Source organism: Amphiura filiformis, chromosome 14 (assembly GCF_039555335.1).
Source record: "Amphiura filiformis chromosome 14, Afil_fr2py, whole genome shotgun sequence".
NCBI lineage: Eukaryota > Metazoa > Echinodermata > Ophiuroidea > Amphilepidida > Amphiuridae > Amphiura > Amphiura filiformis.
Genome location: NC_092641.1, coordinates 34,505,164 through 34,527,321, shown reverse-complemented (window position 1 = coordinate 34,527,321; position 22,158 = coordinate 34,505,164). Strand labels below are relative to the sequence as shown.

At 36.8% G+C, this 22,158-nt stretch overlaps 2 protein-coding genes and 1 long non-coding RNA gene across 3 annotated transcripts in view; 1 reads left to right on the top strand and 2 right to left on the bottom strand.

Moving 5' to 3' along the window:
• LOC140169377 (hyalin-like) overlaps positions 1 to 20,017 on the bottom strand; it is a 28,448-nt gene extending 8,431 nt beyond the window's left edge. The window contains exons 1-3 of the mRNA XM_072192634.1: positions 20,000 to 20,017; positions 18,372 to 18,627; positions 14,687 to 14,959 (exon numbers count right to left, since the gene is read on the bottom strand). Coding sequence (XP_072048735.1) covers positions 14,687 to 14,959; positions 18,372 to 18,627; positions 20,000 to 20,017 — 547 coding nt within the window. The remainder of the gene's footprint in view (positions 1 to 14,686; positions 14,960 to 18,371; positions 18,628 to 19,999) is intronic.
• On the top strand, positions 3,983 to 10,485 carry LOC140170010 (uncharacterized). The gene is made up of 3 exons (XR_011861458.1): positions 3,983 to 4,308; positions 8,296 to 8,457; positions 9,830 to 10,485. It is a non-coding gene; the product is annotated as an uncharacterized lncRNA (long non-coding RNA).
• LOC140170013 (uncharacterized) overlaps positions 18,493 to 22,158 on the bottom strand; it is a 44,223-nt gene continuing 40,557 nt past the window's right edge. Inside the window, exons 18-19 of the mRNA XM_072193325.1 lie at positions 20,035 to 20,148; positions 18,493 to 18,632 (exon numbers count right to left, since the gene is read on the bottom strand). Of these exons, the coding sequence (XP_072049426.1) occupies positions 20,102 to 20,148 (47 nt within the window). The 3' untranslated portion in view covers positions 18,493 to 18,632; positions 20,035 to 20,101. The remainder of the gene's footprint in view (positions 18,633 to 20,034; positions 20,149 to 22,158) is intronic.

Sequence of the window (22,158 nt, the reverse complement as noted above, 5' to 3'; positions counted from 1 at the left end):
TCAAATTTAAGACCTCATACGTTGACATTGTGCAAGAAATAAAGACATGACTATCCAAAAACCCAAGGAAGATGCCAATTTAAAAGTTGCAGTTTGCTTCGTCGCATGCCCTATTGGCACCGTGCTTCCATTGATTAGCACGTTAAAATTTGCGTCGTGCTTTCATTGACTAGAACACAAAAGTGCAACTTTTGATTTCGTTTCTTCATTAGGTTTTAGATCACTGTTTCTTTAATTCTCAACCGATTTCAACAAGTAAGGTCCTAAATTAGAGCTACAGAGTTCAGGTATTGGCTGCTTGTTTTAATTTTGACATATTTGTCTTTATTTAGGATATGCAGGGGTGAACACAACTGGTACCTTAATTTTTTTTGGCTTACTGTATATCATCATGCATGGTACTGTATACTTTTAATGTAGGGAGTGGGATTTTTGACGCCATACTAAACGTTTAACAATAACACCCCTCCACACCCCGCCCCGCCCCGCCCACACGCACACCCACATAAAGTTCACCTTCATTCAGCAGTATAAACATTGAGCGCGGAAATGGAAAATGTTACTTTTGCGCACATAAATCTGAATTTGAGTTTTCTTTCTCCAATAATTCGAAATGGAAAATCTTTCCCAAATAATTTTGTTTCTTTGCTTGGTTAGTTGTTCTCTATACAACCACACCCGGTAGGCCTATACCCCCCCCCACACACACACATAACACACATCGTCATGATCGGTCACCCATATACTCAAACATTAGGCCTACTCATGATAATGGTGTCTTCCAGTGCATGCAGCATGTATGACACATTATTATATCTTCATGCATGGTAATGTATCCGGTATGTATACTTTTCATGCAAGAATGGGATTTCTGACGTTGTAGGCATACTAAACCTTTTAAAAACAACTATTTTTAAAATATACACCCCTCCACCCCCCGGGCTCCACCCCCAAGTTACATAACGCACACCTTCATCAACAGTATTGAACAAAATAATTGAGCGCGGAATTGGAAAATGTTACTTTTGCGCGCATAAATCCGAACTTGTGGTTAATGGACTGATAAACAAGTATGCTTGACAGTGTGTTTTTAGAGAGCAAAGTCCCGGGTAAAGTTCTGCTTAAAATTCAAAGTCCATAGTCGGATTTTCGGGGTTCGCTATCAATAAACTGGTAGATTCCAAAATCAGAATTGTTCAGTATTATAAAGTGAGCCATTATAATTATGCAAGATAGCGTTGCATTCAATTACTTTTATTGTCACTAATCATCTGATATTTTTAACTCTTTATGACCATTTTACTATTGAATACTTTAATTTTAATAAACATCAGTATAATTTTGAGTTCAACGAAATGGGTTCATCTTGACTAATAATAACATATTTTTAATAAAATTCGACTATGGCATAGTCTAAAGAGCTTTTAAAATCCCCGATAAATTCTTGAATAGTAGCATTTCCATTAATGCAACATATTACATAGCCTATATATAATAACGTTAACATTAGAATGTATATTTTGATAATGACTATTATCAGTAACAACCGGAGGGGGCCTTAAATCAAATTTAAATAATCAAATTTAAATAATAAATAATGTGCACACCCGCCTTCCAAATCTAGGTATATCAAACACCCAGATTTGGAAGTTAGGCCTATACGAAGTGGTCCTTTGTTACCAAAAATAAACTATAGATGTTTGAATTGGTGAATTGGCGCAATATGGTACCTTTGTTGTCTGTGTCATGTGTTTTCTCATATTTTAGTATGAATTCAATAAAATAAGTAACCACTCGATGAACAATTATTACGGGTATACTCAACTGACAAATTACATTGATTAACAGTTTGAGCAAGTTTGAATGGGATGAAACTGAGTTCGTCTTATGCAGAATGAGATCAAACAAGAAAACTAAATGTATAAAAAACAGGGACATATATCCCACCTATCCCTTTGAGCAAGAGGATTTATAAATCATGATAGTCCAGGAAGAATTAATCCCTTTCTCTTTACTGGTAAATGGTCCCAATAGAAACACGCCTATTGACAGGCAAGTTGCAGAAATTAAGAAAAACAAAATGAATCATAATAACTGTCAATCACAATTATCAAAATTGTAAAAATACATTTATATTAGAGAAGTATGTCCTTTATAAATGTATCTGATATAAAAATACAAAATTATATAATCAAAATAATTGTATTTTAATTAAAGATATATAATTAATTTAGATTTATATCTTTGATTAACCAGTTTTACAAACAAAATAATTGGATTTGTCTTCTTCGCGGCACTGCCTCCCACGCCTTCGTTGCAAACACAAAACACGGCCCGTAATTCTCGGGGTCTTAATCAAATTGAGAGCAGACTACTTGACCCGGGGACTTGTCAAGCAATCGATCGTACATCAGTGTGTAAAGCACGCGGACGCGGGCCCGGGGACTTGTCAAGCAAGGTACGCCGTTGTGTGTTCTAGTACTTTTGTGTGCTTGGTGCACGGAACCGTTGATTGAACACATATCACACCCGGCGTTTTCGTGTAAGTGGCAGCAAATAATCCGCCGCTAACACGCGGGGCAAAAAGTCAGTGCACAGCACGGAACCCACAAAATATCTCAAAGCTGCTGCTGGCGTTTGTTTTGCTAGTTGTGCTCATTTGTCTTTGAAAAATTTGCCAAATATTTTCAGTATTAATAGTTTCATTATTTAATATGTTTATAGGACTGCAAGTTTTGAAAGTTTTGAACATCACAAACTTATTTTAACTGAGTTTGAGTCGGTAAAATAATTTTTTTAAAATTTTTTTTATATAATGTTTTGTTTTGCCATACCTAAATATGTAAATTATTACATAGCCATACTGGCGATAAGTAATTTACATGTTTAACACTACTTATTATATCATACAAAATATGAAGTTAACATGATTTGTAAAATGAGATAAATCCTTTGTTCGTGAAAGCATAATATTGTTATGTAAAATAAAGTACACGAGGATTTAATATTATATAAAAAATACATAATCAAGGCCTAAATTTCAGACATACACATGTATTAAATTAATTATTGTTAATGAAAATATAAGCTAATAAAGTGTGACATCAAAAATTTATTTTGCAACACGGGCGTATCATCGTGCATTATGGTTTTGTTACGAGTACCAATCTTCAGTCCATCAGCAATCAGCATACCATTTGCTTTAAATACTATAATATACACGCCGGGCTTCAAGCAATCGACCAGGAAACAGTCAACAACAGCCCCAATACCCGCGGTATAAAAATGGGGACGAAAGTGCACGGGAGTGTAGTGTAATTGAATTGGCGTGTAACGGAAGTGGAGAGGTTCGAAGTGGCATGTTTCCCGGCACAGCAGTAGATTTCCGTGGTTGAAAATCAACGAGAGAAGCACTAAAAAGCGAGTTTCACAGCGAGAAATTGCGTATTCTATTTGAGCAAAGTATTCTGGCTAGAATACTTTGATTTGAGCTTACAATCATGCTACAATGATCTCCGTGACGGAACGGTTATGATTGATCGTATTGATTGGCATTGGTCGCATGCACACTTCGGCAACGTTACACAGTGAGTCAATTGGGGCGAACTGGTCGTGGTATGTATTGTGTATTGGGTGAACCTTTTTGGGGCGAATGTGTTTTGGGGTGAGACGTCTCGCATTCGTCATTTTAATTCCAGGGCTTATACCACTAAATCAGACTTCTGCCTAAGTTTATCAGTCATATAGTGCCATCTTTACATACAAAATGTGACAAATTGATACAATATTAGCCATTTTAGTGTTCAAAACCATGTTTGAATAGAATTTCTAAATGTGAATGCCACACAGCTTAAATTAAAACAGGAATATTTGGTCAATATTTACGGCTATCTGCGCATGAATATACAAGGCCAAAATGTAGTTAGCAGTCGGAGTTTTATGTATCGCTAGTTTTCTCAACAAGTAGACGAGCAATGTTCATAATATTGCGCCATTCATGCTTTGTTATGAAAAATATTCTTCTCTAAGATGATACAGAATTTATAATTCGAAACTGTAAAGAAAAAAATCTTCTTTTGCATAAAAAAAAAGTTACGGAACTTGCGTGGCAAAATCAATGACGACGATTTTTGTGGTGTGCGGTGCTTTCCAAATATAGACAGCTTGTCAACCAATGTCTCGCAATTGTCCGCCGCTTTACATCCATGACATCGCTCAGCTAGGCGAAGTAGTGTATATTTATTCGATGTGAGAATCTGTGCATCACTGTCAGATAGTTGGTGTGGTTGAATCATTCCTCGTAGCCAGGTAAGTCTTTGCAAATTAGTTATAAGATGCGACGTGTCATTTCAAGACTTCCCACGGACAGGCCTCTCAGGCTCGGTGTTACACACGCTACACCAATGTACACCCATCATTACATCCATGCATCGCATACATGATACAGTACATGTCAATCAGGTATGTGAGTTTCGGCTTTTAATATACTGCAGCTCCATACGTTTGATGTATGTACGTATCAGCTAGAAATTTCAACAGCTTTGAGCTTTCAAAGTTAAATACTGCTTGAACAGCTGTACACGTGACGATCCAACCGCGATCAAATTAGGTCCTATCACATAAATTTCAAACTACAACACGAACGAACAACCCTTGTCGTGGATATAATAATTAAAGCCATAACGTCTCTGTAAAAATAGATTAGTAGATCCTGCACGCCATGTATGTACATGTACTGTGCATACGTGTTGGACAAACATTTCCATCGTAAAACGCCGGTTCCATCGTTTTATTCAAAATCTCGGATTTTGACAAAACTACAGCACCTAAAGTCTTGATTTTTGCAGAGTATCTTTATTGACTAAAGTACATTACAATTGTGTAGAAAAAAAAAAAAAAAAAAAAATTGAGGGCATTCTCCTCAGCAAAATGTTATGATAATATGGCTTTAAGTCTTAATTATAGTACTAAACTAATCACTAGTGCGATGGCATGGCCATGGTTGGATTCACTGCGGTACGCACTCATAGGCGAACACGCTGCCGGTGTACATGAAGCTTCACATCACATTGGAGGCTAGTTCCATCTAGATCACTTGCCTACTTCTCAGTCATTCTGTCGGACGGGTCGGCCTGACGTTACTTGTGATAGATCGCTTCTTCCATTGCTCGAGAAGTTTAGCCAAGAATTTGCTCACCGATAGCTTCACATTCTAGGCTAGAGACCATTGCATTCAAAATTTAGTAGGATTCGCTGAAGCATGACACCATATAAATTAAAGCAATGGAAGTTCAGAAGTAAACACAGCCGATAACCACAGGCGATTGCATCAAAAATGTTGCTAAAATTACAATAAATAATCTCCGGTGCAAAAAATTGCACCGCTGTCTGACCAACAAAACATGGCAAAGCACTCTAGCATCGAATGAGTACCGGTAACTATCGTGTGCAAATTTGAAGCTGGAGTTCTCAAATAACCCATTGCTTTTGCCAAGATTTGGCTGTTCCATCTCGGCTCCTGTCGTACAAAAAAGGGGACACTTGAATTGCTGTTGCAATCAGTGGGTGAAATCACAAAACATGCCATTGCATTGTCCGAAAGTGCATGGGCAGGGGCGGATTTAGGGGGGGGGGGGGGCGCAGCCGGTGCGCGCCCCCTCTATTTTTTGACCAGCCTAACTTAAAAATACAAAAAATGAAAGAAATTTTAAAAAATGAACAAATTCGGCCATGAACAGCAAACAATGGGCCAAAACCGTTGAGTAACCCCCATAACACCATTTTTTCGTCGTCGACCAAAAGGCACCCCCTCTATCAAAAATTCCTGGATCCGCCCCTGATGGGTGCTGCAATAGATCTAAACAGCCCGACGGAGAGAATGTCTGTCAAAGGGGACACCCTCGTGAAATCCCTATTGTGCAGGACCTCTTAGTTCAAGACAATTTCCCCTGTGGTGCAACGGTATGTGTCCCCTTCGTTTCTGAGGGGGTGAGCCAAATGGAATTCAGCCAAATCTCAGCACAAGCGATTTATCACAAGTGACGTCATGCCAACCGTCCATTTCATGATTTAAGTTATGAACTTATGATATTAATTCAACGCTGATCGACCAACAAAAAAAAAGCAATAGCAAAGGACTCTAGCATGGAATTCGTATATGCAAATTTGACGCTAGAGTTAATCTCAAAGTAACTCGGTTCAGGTCACAAAGGATGCAAAAATGCATACCGTACGCTACTTTATCTCATTATTGACCCAAAACTGGCAGCGTGCAAAACCACATACATATACTGTAGTATTTGCTGTTAAATTTTGTTTACGGTTTACATACCCGATTACCCGTTACTTTTCCAAAAGTATGTGGTTTTGCATACAGTACATGTATGCAAAAGTACATACTTTTGCAAAATAATTTTCCCTATGTAGTCAGTCTCCTGTAGCCATTTATGCAATTTGTACATACATGTACCGGGTATACATGCAAAATACATACTTTCATAGCAGTGACAAAACAGAAAATGAAATGAAATGAAATTTATTTTACGCAAAATGGAAATATAATACCCGACTCAAGAGTCAAGAACATTCAACAGCAATTTTGGGGTGGCCTGGGCTCGCATACAGATGTGAGATTAATTTGACAATGTAATTTATGTGTCAAATGCGCATATTAATAGCAATAATTGGCGGTTTAAATGTAAATGAGTGACTGCCAATATTTTAATTCTGTAAGCATATGGCCGAATATGATTATTTTGGGTTGATTTTGTGCAATTTATGGACTATAAATTTGATGTTAACTACCGTCACATTTTCTTGAATAAATAAAGCGACATACATGTGAAAATTAATCGAGAAAAAAACAATTTTTGTCAATAACCTGTAAATAAACAAACTGAAATAGAAGCGGTATACCTGATCCACTGAAAAGGCATGCTGTGCGGCTGACTACATTGTTAGCACAATAGCTTGGTGTGTACCTTCTATACAATGTTACGTAAATAATTCAATAGATGTTCCATCAGTCTCACTTCCCTGGTTCCTGGGACACATATCGCGCACCATCATACATTGAAACATTCATAATTTACAAACTATAGACCATATGATATAAATAGCAAAATTATACATTTTCTTGAAGAAAGAAGTCTACTCTTTCCAAAAAAGGGCCAAGTCTTAAGCAGTCCAAGCAGTATTCCTGTATTTTCCACAAATATTTTGACTGAAAATTTTGTAATATGTCATTCCGTGTACATCATACAAATGTAACAGTTCATCAACTAGTGGCAACCTTTTCAAAGTATATATTTAGGTGGGCCATTGCCTCTACTTTGCACTGATAAGGTTGGTTTTTTTTTATATGTGCTGTGGTTTAGATGTTACATGTTTTTGAGGCGGTGCTTCTTGTTGACATCATTTTCATGCATACAAGGATTTGCACAGACTTGCCCCTACTGACATTTAAATGCCATATTTGGACAGACTGGACATTTTCCTTTCAGAAAATATATACATTTACTATGATAGGGTCTATATTTAGTAAATTAGGAGTGTTTCAATGCAATATGATCTTGTGCGATCCTTGAAATTTACTGCACAAAGGAACACCATTTCATTACACACGACCATTTCCATTTTCATATAAAAATGCAATACAAAGTTAAGAGAGGAGATCAGTACTGCATGCAAAACCACATGGTTTTGCAAAAAAAAAATACATACTTTTTGAAAGTATGTGGTTTTGCATAGATGTATATGCAAATGCAAATTATAACAAAGGTTTTTAAATACTAATATGCAAATAAGGACATAAATATTCATAATGATATGCAAATAACATGGCACAAAACTATACTGCACGTCAGGCCACCATTACAATACCAAGTTTGAAGGTGATCGGTGATTGCGTTTAATCTGCAGAGTGGAATAATGAAAATGTAGGTAAAATTTGCAAATAAGCTCATTTATATTCATAAATATGCAAATAAAATGACACAAAATACAACACATCAGGTCACCATATCCAATCACTATACCAAGGTTGGAGTTGATTGGTCTTTGCGATTAAGCTGCAGAGTGGATTAATGAAAATGTAGGCAAAATAATTATGCAAATTAGCTCATTAATATTTTCCTGTCTGATAGGCTAATCAAACAGTTCGCTGCTGCTTAGAGATAAAATCAAACATGCATGTATAGGCACAAAACATTGTAGGAAAGACTAAAAACTGTGGATGGTAACATAAATATATTGTTATGAGAAGTTCTTCTTCAACCTATATTTTTTCTTTTCCAGATTTTGCATGTTGAAAGTAGCCGGAGGGAGCTGAATGTGAAACGAGATTTAATACAACAAGAGTGCTGTAACAGTTGCAAAAATACTTTCCTGTTCTCTCTGCTGAACCCTACAAGAGCTGCAATCAGACAATGTTGAACATTTTACAGGTGCTTGAGTCAGGTAAGGTGTATCATGTAGCTCTATGAGCAGAGCTGCAAGCGGTCATATATTTCATATTTTTAAGATTTTTCTATTTCCTTAGAAAGTTTTTAAAAGCCCTATAATCCCTATATTTTCATATAATTGGAATATTTTTGGCTGAAGGTCTTTTAAAGTAAATGCCTCCCTGGCCCCCCCGGTCAGGCTTATTTGCATACATTTCTATAATTACAGGTTGCATTTTTGCCCTGCAATTTCAGTTAATTCTCTAACTTCTTGGGGCTTTAGCCATGAACCTTTACTAGCCCTTTTCACAGTTCATATTGAGTTTTTGCTTATAAAATAGAGATAATCAGTGTGATGTTGTATGCTGCTATCTTGTGGGTGCACGCTGCGATGGTAGTTCGATCTCCATACGTGAACAGCTAAACGCACCATCGATGCGTGGCAAGCTGCGACCTGCACGTAGTGTCTAACGCATGAACACACAGATTTGTATCCACAAGATGGCGAAATTGGCTGACAGCCCCTATTAATCCCAAGATCGTTAAAACCATTTCTTGCAACAATACAAATAATTTGAGACTAGTTTCATCAAAATCAGAGCAAGTTCCATTTTAGCCCCCATCGGGGAAAAATTGGACCTATGGCGTCCCAATTTTACTCTTTTGCCCATATCTCCATAACCGTACATCATAGATTGGTCAAACTGCCTTTACCCTGTTCTTCCTCGGAAGTAAATAACTGCCCAATATACCCTTTACTAAATGTTTGTTATTTTTTAACTTTTTAGGGCGAACTGACCCTACCATATGGGCCATCCTGCCCCGCTCCCTAAATTTGTTTGTCTGCTTTACTCTGTTAGTATTGTAAGGTTTGCAGTCCTGAGATTGGGTTTGTATGTAGCCAAGACACATGGCTCTCATATAGGTCAGTCAGGTCCCTTCTAACCTTAAAATTGACATAGATACTAGTCGGAAAAAGGGCAAAGACTCCTCGGTCTCCCCTATTGCACTATTTGAAGTTGCTTTGTCTATATAAATCTTTTTCCACTTACCAATTCTGGAAACAATATTATCCAGATACACAAGACAAATATTCTTATGCATGTCATTTTAAGTGTCCATGTGCCATTTTCAAATTAATGTAATACAAAAGCAACCTGGTCCCAAATGCTTTTGAACTATGTTTATTCAAACAAAAGAAAGGAATTTCACTATTGCTGGAGTGTGGCTAACAGTACGAGTAGATCAGGACATTAAATTAAGTTCCATTAATTATAGAATTTACTGTTCCAAAATGCCAATAACACATTCATGAGTATCCACAGTCAATTGTACAAATGTATGTATTTCTTATTATCTTCTCTTTCTCTGACTCTTTTTATCCATAGAATCATTTGATGCCCTCATATGCTACAAGGGAACAAGTGACAACAGCGACACAGTCATTCATGTTTAGCAGCGGGGAAACGTTCTCAATTGTCAACATCCACAGATGTGTATAAAAATGAATGATACAAGCTGCATAAATATGATGAACAAATATATACACTATATCTATTTAAAATGCAAGGCTTTTAAGACCAGCACATTTACATGGATTTGTTTGAAGGAAATGTCAGTGACTGGTCATTTCATATTACCAGTGTTAGCAGAACTCATTGTAAAGCTGACAGCATGGCTAAAAATTCAAGTCAAATCCCTACCTTATTAGAATGAGAAGCATGTTATTAAAACATATGGAAACTATATTTGGCAAATAATGTAAACTATAATTATATTGTGAATGATTAGATTTTGTGAATGATTAGCCAAGTCAAGTCCAGTCAAGTCAAGTAATACTTTATTGTACTATTCAGCAAATTACTTCAGCTGTGTCCTTCTGCTCTTTCTGATTATCATGTAAAAAGAACTACAATCTTAGAAAAAATAGTTTAAACACTTTTAAGGCCTTATTGGAAATGGTCCCCCTTCTACCCCCGTACAATATTAGCATGCCCAATATGCGCATCTTCACCATATCTTCTCCCAACATTGTTTGGTGGGGAAAGGGAGGAGTATGCTTAAGAGACAACACTACTATAATCCTTAGTTTCCAGTAGATATAGTGTGCACACTATACTAAGAAGAACATGGGAATTACAGTGGGTGTTCAAACACATTTTTTTCCGGGATTGTAGGTCACACATTGTTACCCAGTTTGATCAAAATGTGTATCAAAATAACCAAATTGTTGAGACCACATGTCACATTATCATAAGGCATAGGTTTTTAAACATTTAGACACATCTGCTTCTGCTTGAGAACATTATTACAGTAGCCCTGAGTAATTCAATTTGAAAATTTTTCTTTGTTTACAATTTAAAGCTACTGCATGAAAGTTGGGAATTCTCTTTACCGTGTAATCACAGTAAACAAACTCAGGACTATTTATGTACTCACAATTCCCTAGTGTAAAGTAGATATAACATCATTTTGGAAATTCCCCAGGAAGTGAAAGGTTAATGTTTAAAATTAGGCTTGGGAATTTCCAGATTACATCGTATTTTGTGAAAGAGTGAATATGTAATGTGCTAATAGAACTGGGCATTTATTTATTTTTATGTATCAGAACATTATAAATCATATTTTACTTTTATTTATTCAAATACTGTTAACTTTTCAAACATTTTTTTTTTGTGCATTGACTGCATTCTGAAGTGAATTTGGGTGAAAGGTGTGTTTGGCCTTGACGACTCGGTAACAATATTTGACTCACGTTGCTGTTGAATCGCACCTGCTGTCCCAAATCTACAGAGTGTATAAACATTATTCATACATACAGATAATACAACTTCTAAGTTTCCCCTGATAAATGTTTGAATAAATTAATGTAGTTTTAGCCGATTTAAAAACAGAAAAAGCATAATATATAAAAAACATGTTGTGCATCTTCAGTGTTTTAAGGAAATCCATTCAAGCTATTTTAAGTTACTATGAGTAGTTGAACAAAGTTTGACCATGTTTTAAGAGAGCTGGTCTCCACTATATTGAGAGCAGGTCTCTTATTTAATCCCTTGAAAAAGAAAAAAATTGTCTTTTAAAAACATCGGATTTTAAACTTTGTTTATATGTTTAGTGTTACTGTTACTCCCCCATTGATGTTGTCATATTTCCCCTGTTTTTAATTTCATCCATTGCTAGTGGGTAAATGTGACACTGTTGTATCCTTTTGGATACATTTTTTGATTCAGTTGGAACAGATTTTCCCAGTTTTTATATCATGTTTTAAAAGTTACAGTAAAGCTCTTTTTAAGGGCTCTGGACTGGTATGAGCGTTTGCACAGTATTTTTTGTGTGGCATGAGAGCACAGCAAACAAATCGAATTGCATTCTGAATACGAAGAATGTCCTTCTGATATCATGCCATTGCAACTTCATTTCAAATTTTGTTCAATTGCTCTGAAACATGGGAAGCATCATTGCATATTTAACACTGAAGATGCCCAACATGCCATAAAATTACATAATCGCTTGAAAAACATTTATGAGGGGACACTTGTAAAAGTTGTGTTACCTGTATGTACAAGGGCGCTTCATAAACACACAACAAACGGACGTCACTTCATTACCAAATACAAGGTGAAACAAAGTATTACCTGCAATTTTTTGTCACATTGATGTCAACAGTGATTTGGGAAATAAAGGTTATCAAAACATAATGTTATTTGTGAATTGTTTACTTGTGTGATTCAATGAGTAACACTACAGCAGAGCATACCAGTTCCTGGTTATGGTTATTTGAACACTGTTCTTCTTGTCAAGTGGAAAAAATGCACATAATTTGTGAGAAGTCCAACTACATGATTAGCTCACAGACTTATTTGGTGTTTGTTTAGGCTAAGAAACGGCAAATTCATTTTTGCCGTAAAAAATTTTTTTGCCGTAAAATCATGAAATTCTGACAAATTTGGAAGAAGAGTTACTTGATTCAATACTCGCATGTTTAGGCAAAAAACAATAAATATTATATTGTACTTCAATTGTGTAAATCAACCACAATTTTATGTTGTGTACTTTTGAGCAATCGAAAATTAAAAAAAAAATATCTTAAAAAAACACACCTAATTTCGCATTCGTTTTTGAAACTGTCGTTGACTTTGAGACATAACAAGCCTTATTAGCCTACATGACATATACTATAACATATATTATAGTACATTATATTCCTGGCGGTGGTTTATGCACCCCCCTTTTTTTCCGCCAAAAGCACATACTTTTGCAAAGTGTGTCATTTTGCATAGTTAAGCCTATGCAAAATTACATACTTTTCCAAATTGTGTGCTTTTGCTTATGCAACTTAGTATATATTATATAGAGACCTAATGTCTTATAGTACATAATATTTCTGGTGGTGGTGATTTATGCACAGCCCCCCCCCCCCCTGTTTTCGCCAAAACCACATAGTTTTGCAAAATATGTCATTTTGCATGCTTATGCAAAATTACATACTTTCCTAAAAGTGCGTACATTTGCTTATGCAACTAGCCTATACTATATTAATAAACGTATAAGACATAATGTCTTATAGTACATTATATTTCTGGTGGTGGTTCATTCACCCCCCCCTTTCGGCTAAAACCACATACTTTTGCCAAATATGTAATTTTGCATGGTTATGCAAAATTACATACTTTTCCAAAAGTGTGTGCTTTCTCTCATGCAACTTAGTATAGGTCTATACTATATTAATAAACATGTAAGACCTAATGTCTTATTATAATTCTGATGGTGGTGATTTATGCACCCCATCCGTTTTATAAAACCGCATACTTTTGCAAAATATATTATTTTGCATGGTTATACAAAATATGCTTTTCCAAACGTGTGTGCTTTTGTTGATTCAACATACGCAAGACTATACAATATTAATAAACGTATATGTAAGACCTAATGTCTTATAGTATCATTATATTTCTGGTGGTGGTTTATGCACCCCCACCCCGTTTTTTTTTTCCCCAAACTACATACTTTTGCAAAATCATTTTGCATGGTTATACAAAATTAAATACTTTTCCAAAAATGTGTGCTTTTGCTTTAATATGCAACTCAGTTAGTCTATACTATAATAATAAAGGTATATAAGACATAATGTCTTATAATACATTACATTTCTGGTGGTGGTTTATGCACCCCCCCCCCCGTTTATTGCCATTTATTGCCGTTTATTGCCAAAAGCCAAAGTATGTCATTTCGCATGGCTATACAAAATTACATACTTTTCCAAAAGTGTGTGCTTTTGCTTATGCAACTTAGTATATACTATAAAGACCTAATGTCTTACAGTACATATATTTTGGTGTTTTGTTTTGCCAAAACCACATACATAAATATATCATTTTGCATGGTTATGCAAAATTACATTTTCAAAAGTGTGTTGCTTATGCAACTTATTATACGTTTGTTAATATAGAATATACTAAGACATTATTAAAATTAAAAATTACATTTCCGGTGGTGGCTATGCACCATACCACTTTTACCCCAATTTACTAATTATGCCAACTTTCATACGTTTGCAAAATATGTCATTTTGCATGATTAGGCCTATGCAAAGTAAAATATTTTCCCAACAGTATGTGCTTTGCATATGCAACTTGGTAGGCCTATATAGGCATATATAATAATAAACGTATAAAAGAAATGTCTTAGGCCTATTGTACATCATTACGGTGATTTATGCCCCCCCCACCCACGTTTTGCCCGTAGTTTTTTACCCGTATTTCTTTCACACAGTGTACTAAATATAATTAGTAAAATTAAATGGGCTAAGTATGATAGCCAAATCTCAGTTTGGATGAGGTATAAGCGAGAGATGAGACTGTTAAAATACCAAATACATCCAGCTACCTCAAAAAGCTCCGTGGAATGAATGGTACGGCACATTATTCAGTGGTGTGCTCCCGCTTTGGTAGTATGCGCCCTGATTCCATATAGCCAGCCCGTATGCCCCAACACGTGTTTCTAGACAAAACATCTATTTTTGTATAGCCCCCTACTAGCTCCTACTTACCGCAAAGTATGATGTTTTGCTTATGCAAAACTCCATGTTTTGCGTAAGTATGTGTTTTTGCATATGCAAAAGTACATACTTTCATAAAGTATGTAGTTTTGCATATGCAAAACATCATATTTTGCATAAGTATGTGCTTTTGCACGCAGCACCGGGGGCTCGTAATTATTGCACAGACCCATATATCTTTACATACCCAAGACAAAAACGCGATAGGTGCATGTCGCTTCAGCTCCAGGGCTTCCAAATACATAAATGATTTCAGTGAGACCACTTGGGAACTGGGAACCGCTTCGTAGACCATTGCGTGTTGCAATAGTGCCTGGTATTCCTGCAGGTCTGCTTGTTGGTTCAACCCAGTCCAACCGCGCAGTAACTTGACCAGGTGGAAGGACAGTATGTCGGTCGACTGTCAATTGAGAACTGTCAGAATTGCAACCAGACACGGCAGGCACTCGACGCCCCACAACTGAATAAGAATAAAACAAATTAAAAAGGAAACGTGTGAATATCCTGATAGTGCGGTTTTTCCAACGTCCCACAGTTTGAATGGAAACGACATAAACTCATTTAATAACTTTTTTTCTGCGTGTAGTTTAGAAAACAAAGCGGCAACAATTAATACAGATGCCCGTACAGATGATGTCATTATGATTGTTTCGCCACCCATTGTTACACCCATTTGGATGTTTTATCACTTGCATTAGGTTTGGATGTAATGAGAAATGCTCTAAAAGGGAAGGTCGATTTCCAGGTAATATCCGAGTACAGATTATTACCAAGATATGGGTCATAACATATTGTGTTATTCTTGGAGAATGTCATGAACACAATTTTGGTATTGGTCTTTGTGCTATTTATTTAAAGGGGTATTTTGTGATGTTCGCGTCCCTTTTTAGAGTACGAGGTTCAATATAATTATAGGCCTATATACCCACAAAAAAAGCTTACTTCCAACATTTTGTCATGTCCATCACGGACACTAAGAGCTGCTAAGACTCCACCCGAGTATCGATACATCAAAACCAAGGTTTAATACAAACTATATGAACAGGGTACTCATTAGGAGCAGCCTGTTCTGCAAACTAGTTGCTTTTTTTTTGCTCGATTATACACGCTTGTTTTCAGGGTAAAACCAACCCTTCAAAAGAAAATGTTAATCTCCTAACCCCTCATGCTAAAAAGTGCAAGTATTTGTTAATTATATTGAATGTGTCCGTTGGCAATTTTTATAACTCCGACAGAGTAAAGTTGCTTTGGCCCTAGTCCGAATAATCAGACCCAGAACAAAATATTAATTTCTGACATGATCCTGTTCTGGGTCTGAACTTGAATTGTTTCCATATGAAATCTTGATGGCAAATAGGACAAAAGAAGCACATGGTTCTACTTGACAGCTTTTTAATCCCTATTCATGTTACGTGAATCACGCTATTGTGGACCATCCTTCAGATACTTGAGTGTTTGGACAAGCGGAACGGTCTTTTGTCTACCTCTCTGTTTGTAAATAAACCAGGAGGTCGAAATCGTCCTCCTCGCCGAATACGAAAGTCAGCGTAATAGTAGGGATGACCATCATAATTTCATGTTTCCCCTTTTGCTACAAAAGATTGTTTTCTGGAAAGAACTCATCAACAGAAGTATTTTGGTGGTTAAATGGTCAAAATCGGTCAAAAACTTTTCGAATTATGAATTTTCAAAGTTTCCCATTCTGACCGGTCATTGGAACGAAATAAATTGACAAAGTCTAAATATAGCAATGTGAGCAAAATTGGTATAAGCATATATTTACCTTTTTATATTTCTTTATTTTAATATATATGGAAACATGAAACAAGCATATTGTGGTAGTATCAAAGGTAGTTCTTATGAAATGGCACTTTACTAGTCAATAGCATTAAGTATTTCTTCAAACCGAGGCACTGAAATCATGCTTTTAGAAAACATTTGCCAAAAATCATCCATAATGGCCAAAGTGGCACAAAATCAAAAGTCCAGGTGAACTTTTTTTCCACAACAATATACACTACACATAAGAAAAATATTAATGTACTACAAGGGATTTTCAACATAGGAATCCAAACAATCAAGTACCAACATGCACAGCTTTGTCCTGATATCACTTCTGGGGTTTTAACAAAATGTTTAACCTCTATTGTGATTGGCAGCAGCATAAGGTATCTCTTTGATAGCTGATAATGCCCAGCCATTCAGCAAGTGGCTAATAACAGACCTTGATAGGCTTGAATGAATACTGTCATGTGCTACAAAACCATCACACTCCAGGGCCTGGTCACTCCATATGCTACTGGGAGCACAGTACTTTAACAATGGAGTGAAAGACTCATTATTGATTAGGCGCGTATTTTAAAAGTACAGCTCCTGTGCGTGTATAGCAGCAAGTCAGTGCAGATGGTATAAATATAAGAAAATGTTTAGGGTTGAGATCAGGTGAATAATACAACAAATGAGCATGAAACTTCACATTTATGTTCAGAAAGGTGTCTATTTAACATGATTCGAAAGGTGTTTGGAAATTCCAAAGGGAAGCTGGTGATTTAATTTTTAACTCGAGATCTACTTGTCCGGTTTTTTTTTTTCCTTTTTACAGAGGGTATGATAAAGGTAATAACAACAACTCTGCCAAATTACAGCTCAGTAGGTCAAGGTGTTCACCTAATCTTTTTCATCTGAATATTTTGTGCCATTCTGAGCAGTGGTGCACTGGGCCACTGGCAATTAAACGCACTGTGGCGATGGACCAATTTTGACTCACACTTACAGAAAAACCAAATAAGTTATGATGCTGTAATTTGCAGGATAGTTACAAAACATAATTGGCATTAACATCTCCAATTTTTACAGAAAAATTATGAAAAATAAAAGAATGAGCTCAATTTAGAAATGTCTGTGCAAGCAGTGCACAGTTGAGCTCCCTGCATGTCTATGGGAGTGTTCTAATCAAGTTGATGGTTCATTGGTCATCCCTAGTAATAGTACGGCACTACTTTGGCCCCTCGATCGACTTGGAAAAAAATAAAAACTACTTTGGTAATGAACAAGCGATCCTTATTTTTTTGAGAGGGGCCCCTTATTTGGCTTGGAATTGTATTTTTCTTCAATTTTTGGTTTTGCTAGATTTACTTTGCATTTATTTTGTTTACGTACGTGCTTAGAATAAATAATCTTTATTACTGTTTACTAATACGCACTGGATGCAAGTAAAGTAGTTCTATATACAGCAGGAATTTACGCTTGAAACATGAAATTAATGAACGCATTTTACCCTACTAGAACACGCAAAATGCCACTGTTGTTGTTGTTGTTGTTGTTGTTGTAATTTAATTCCCTCCTTCAACGGAGCACCGTGTATTACACTCTACATGTACGTCTATGCTCGCCGGAACCGGTTATATTTCAAGCCATTTCAGCACATAACATCAAAGCTCTCATTGGCCGCCTCATTTTTTAAAGCAGTTTAATTATTCCTGGACAATAGCGAATATTTTTCCGGACTATCGAAGATTACCTATAGTACTTTATTTTCGACTAGTCAAGCTTCTTTTATTTTTGGACTGGCGAATAGGCCCCTTATTTTTAATTTTCGAACTAGCGAACCTTGATATTTTTTCCGACCTATTTTTCGGACTAACGAACCTTAGAACTAAGAACTAGCGAACCCTATTTTTGGACTACCGAACCTTTGGACTAGCAATTAATTCAGGTTTATAGCACTTGTATACCATATTGTAGGGAATGTAGCAAAATAATACCTTCCCTCCCCCAACAAAGCCCAATCGTGGTCCCACACTACGCTTTTAGTGCTGTTTAGAACTATGAAATGTCGCGATTTTCTATGGGCTTATTGTTCTGCAACTTACCGTTGACAGTAACAGCAAACACACACATCGCGCTGTTCCCCGCAAGATCAGTAGCTGTCGCAGTAACCGCTGTTGTACCGATTGGGAAGAAACTTCCTGGTGGAATGCTGTACTCAATTGGGTCGGATATCCCAATGTTGTCGGTGGCAACTGCTCGAGGAAAGTCCACTGTAATGTAATTTGATCCATCGTCGGCGATAGTTGCTACTTGGTTGGCTGGACAGACCGGCCTCGGGGGTTGAGTGTCATCTGTCGGCTGACCTGCAAAAAGTATATGTATATATGGTCAGTAGCGTTGCCATGGGGCATGGACCGTCGCGATGCGGCGGTACATCATAGGTCGTCAGTATACGCCGGTCTACTTTTTAGTAGACCTTTTGTGATCCAGGGTGACATCACATTGGTTCCTTCTTTCTATTATTAGGTATTTCTTAAGTAGTACGCATTCATTATATAACTTATCAAAAATTTCTATGAACTTATTATAATCGTCATCGACATTGTTATGTACACATAACTCATGTAGGACATTCACCTTTGAGTAGCAGTGATGTATCGTTCGAGACTCGAGTCCACTTTATGTTGGACTCGGACTTGGCTCGGATTCGGACACAAAAAGACTCGGCTCGGCTTGGACTCGGACACAAAAGGACTCGGACTCGAAGCCGAGTCCGGTCCGAGTCCAGTCTAATTAAATGCATGTAAAATGTGAAATGATTATCTAAAAATGTCAAAATAGATCTCAAATTTGTTGACTTGACTTAATTTGGCCATTTTCCAAATTAATTGAGGCTGTGAAATCTGTGATCTGTCATATATCCTACATATCCACCAAATTATTTAGATTTATTTGTCATTTTTGCAGAATCATATTATTTATATTATTAATGAAATAATTGATAATTAATTAAATGCATAATTTTATTAAATATTTGGACTACTAAAATATATCTAATAGTTCTTTCATAGAACTTTCCAATCCAATAAAATTAAACTCTTGAAAGAGAGAAACATGCACACTGGACCCTACATTTCAGCACTCAGTAAAATGGTACTCATCCATGCATAGTGGTTTGTGTGTGCTACTCACTGCAAATTTGTGTGGGGCAATTTTGAAAAGATGTTTAGAATTACAGGTGAATTTCTGTTAGTATTATTATGACAATGATCATGATGATGATAACGATGATGACGTAGGTGATGATAATGGTGATTTTATGACGATGATGATGATGATCTTATATTTCTGTAATCTATAATTTCAAATTTTGAATACATTGCAATTTATTTACATGTACATGTATGCTTCTCTAGACCATGGGCGCAAAAGTTTACATGTAGTGTGCCACACACACACCCAAATATCCCCACATGACTGCTGTCTGATACAGGTGATCTGATACATACGTTCAGGTGTTACATGTATGGGTCTTTGAAGTATTGTGTGTACGGTTGGTTGGTTGACTTGGATTGAGTCTTTAAAATGTCAACTGTATGAGGTGGGGTGGTGTTTGGTAGGGTGGGTGTGTACAATGTTTAGGGAAAGCAGTGTGTGCTATGGTGTAGAGAGTGACCCTTGACAACTGTCCTTCTTTTTCTACAATTTTATCATCAATTAATTAACAAACCTGATTGAACTGTTTCATATGGAAACAACACTTACGAATTTGGCAAGTAGATCCGGTATATCCTGCTACGCAAAGGCATGAGAACCGATTAATACCATTAATTCATGTGCCGCCATTTCTACATGGGTTGTTGATACATCTATTGATATCTGTACAAAAATAATAGGCCATTATTTTGTGATTCTTAGGATTTATACCGGACTTGTTTCTGTTTTCGGATTTATTTTCGTATCCCGTTGTTCAGGTTGTGAGCTCTTGCTCTTTTCCGTAGTTAACATTTGGATAGTTGTACCCTAACATCGGTCACGACGAAGGTATGCTCGCATGTCAATTAGCTCTCACACCCATGATCTTTTTAGACTTCTGGAGCTAATTTTAACTTTTCCACTAATTTCCAGTTTGATGGCCTTTTCTGTATCCAACGAAGCGGAACGGCCATGGGAACTGCCACCGCATCTCCATACACCATTATCTTCATGGATTACATTGAGTCCAAAATGCTCATGAAAGCCCCTGCAAGACCATCTAGCTGGAAAAGATATTGATGATATCTTTTTTCACATGGCAAAACAATGAGGAATCACTCATTCAGTTTAAAGATCACCTCAACTCTTACCATGAGACAATTAAATTCACATTTGAAGAATCCAAGAAAAAAGTCCCATTCCTAGACGTTATGGTATACCTAGTAAACCATTAATTGGCCACCAGTCTCTTTTGCAAACCCACTGACTCCCACAGTTATCATTTGCCCCCTACATCGTGTCGTCCTCCTCATATCTTTGGCAGTATTATCTACAGCCAGGCATTACGGATCAGGAGAATATGCTCTGATCCTCAAGATCCTTAGAAGATCAGTTTGAAAGAGGTGGATACCCTGCTGACTGCTGATAAGATCAAAAGCAAAATTCTAAGGGCTAGGGAAACCAATAGGGCCAATCTTCTTCAATATAAGACCAAGAAATCGAACACACGTGTTCCCTTTGTCAGTACATATTCGCCCCTTCTCAAAAATGTTGGGTCCATCTTTCACAAACACCTCCACATTCTCCATAACTCACCTAAACTCAAACAGATCTTTCCAGATCTTCCTCTTACTGCCTTCAGAAGACCACCAAACTTGCGCGACGCGACCTTTTGATTCATTCACAAACTAAACCCAACAAAACCAGTGAAGATCCACCTGGTTGCTTCAAATACAAAAGCAAAGAATGCATTGTCTGCACCTTTGTCAATGTCGGCACAAAGTTTGAAAGCACCAAAACCATGGAAACTTTTCCAATCACATCCAATCTCACATGCAAATGCTCCAGCCTCATTTATTTAACAAATTTGGCAAACTACCACATTTCTAGACTATCATGTCTATACACCTGGTTCAACAACACAAGCTCAGAAATTGAACACAACAACTCCACATGCGGCAAAAGTCTTCCCTACGTCACCCACTTCAACTCCGATCAACATTCCGTGCACGACATCCGTCTTATGCCAACTGAACAAATTCACAAAAAGTCCCAAAACGCTATCCTCCACAGAGAATGTTTCTGGATCGCCAAACTTTTAAATATCTTGGCAATTGGTTAGACCGCTCTCTCACTTGGAGTGCTAACACCGATAAACTGGTCTCTAAAGTTAATAAACGTATCGGCTTGCTTAGGCGTGTTCGAAATATTCTCCCGCAACACACACACTAAAATTAATTTGCTTTTTAAATCACTTATTGTCCCCCATTTCGACTATTGTGACGTTGTATGGGTAATGCATGCAAGACTTATCTATTCAAACTTGACAGACTTCAAAATGCAGCTGGTAAGATAATTCTCGGTCTTCCTCGTAGGTATCCTACTGACGTTTTGCTTCACACCCTTGGGTGGAAAAAGCTTCATGATCGCCGCTCTATTCATTGAATGTCATGGTTTTCATGGTGTTTCAAAAGTCTTACATGTAGTCTTCCTTCCGACCTGTGCGATATTTTAATCATGTGCATAAAGCCCATAACCACGTGACGAGAGCATGCTCTCAGGGAAATCTGGTCCCCCTCCAAGCAAAAATAATTCTGACAAACGCAAATTCATCTCAAGAGGGCTGATGTCTTTTAATGAATTATCTCAAATAGGAAAAAATCCCCTTCCAGTAAATCTCGGAGCATTCAAGCA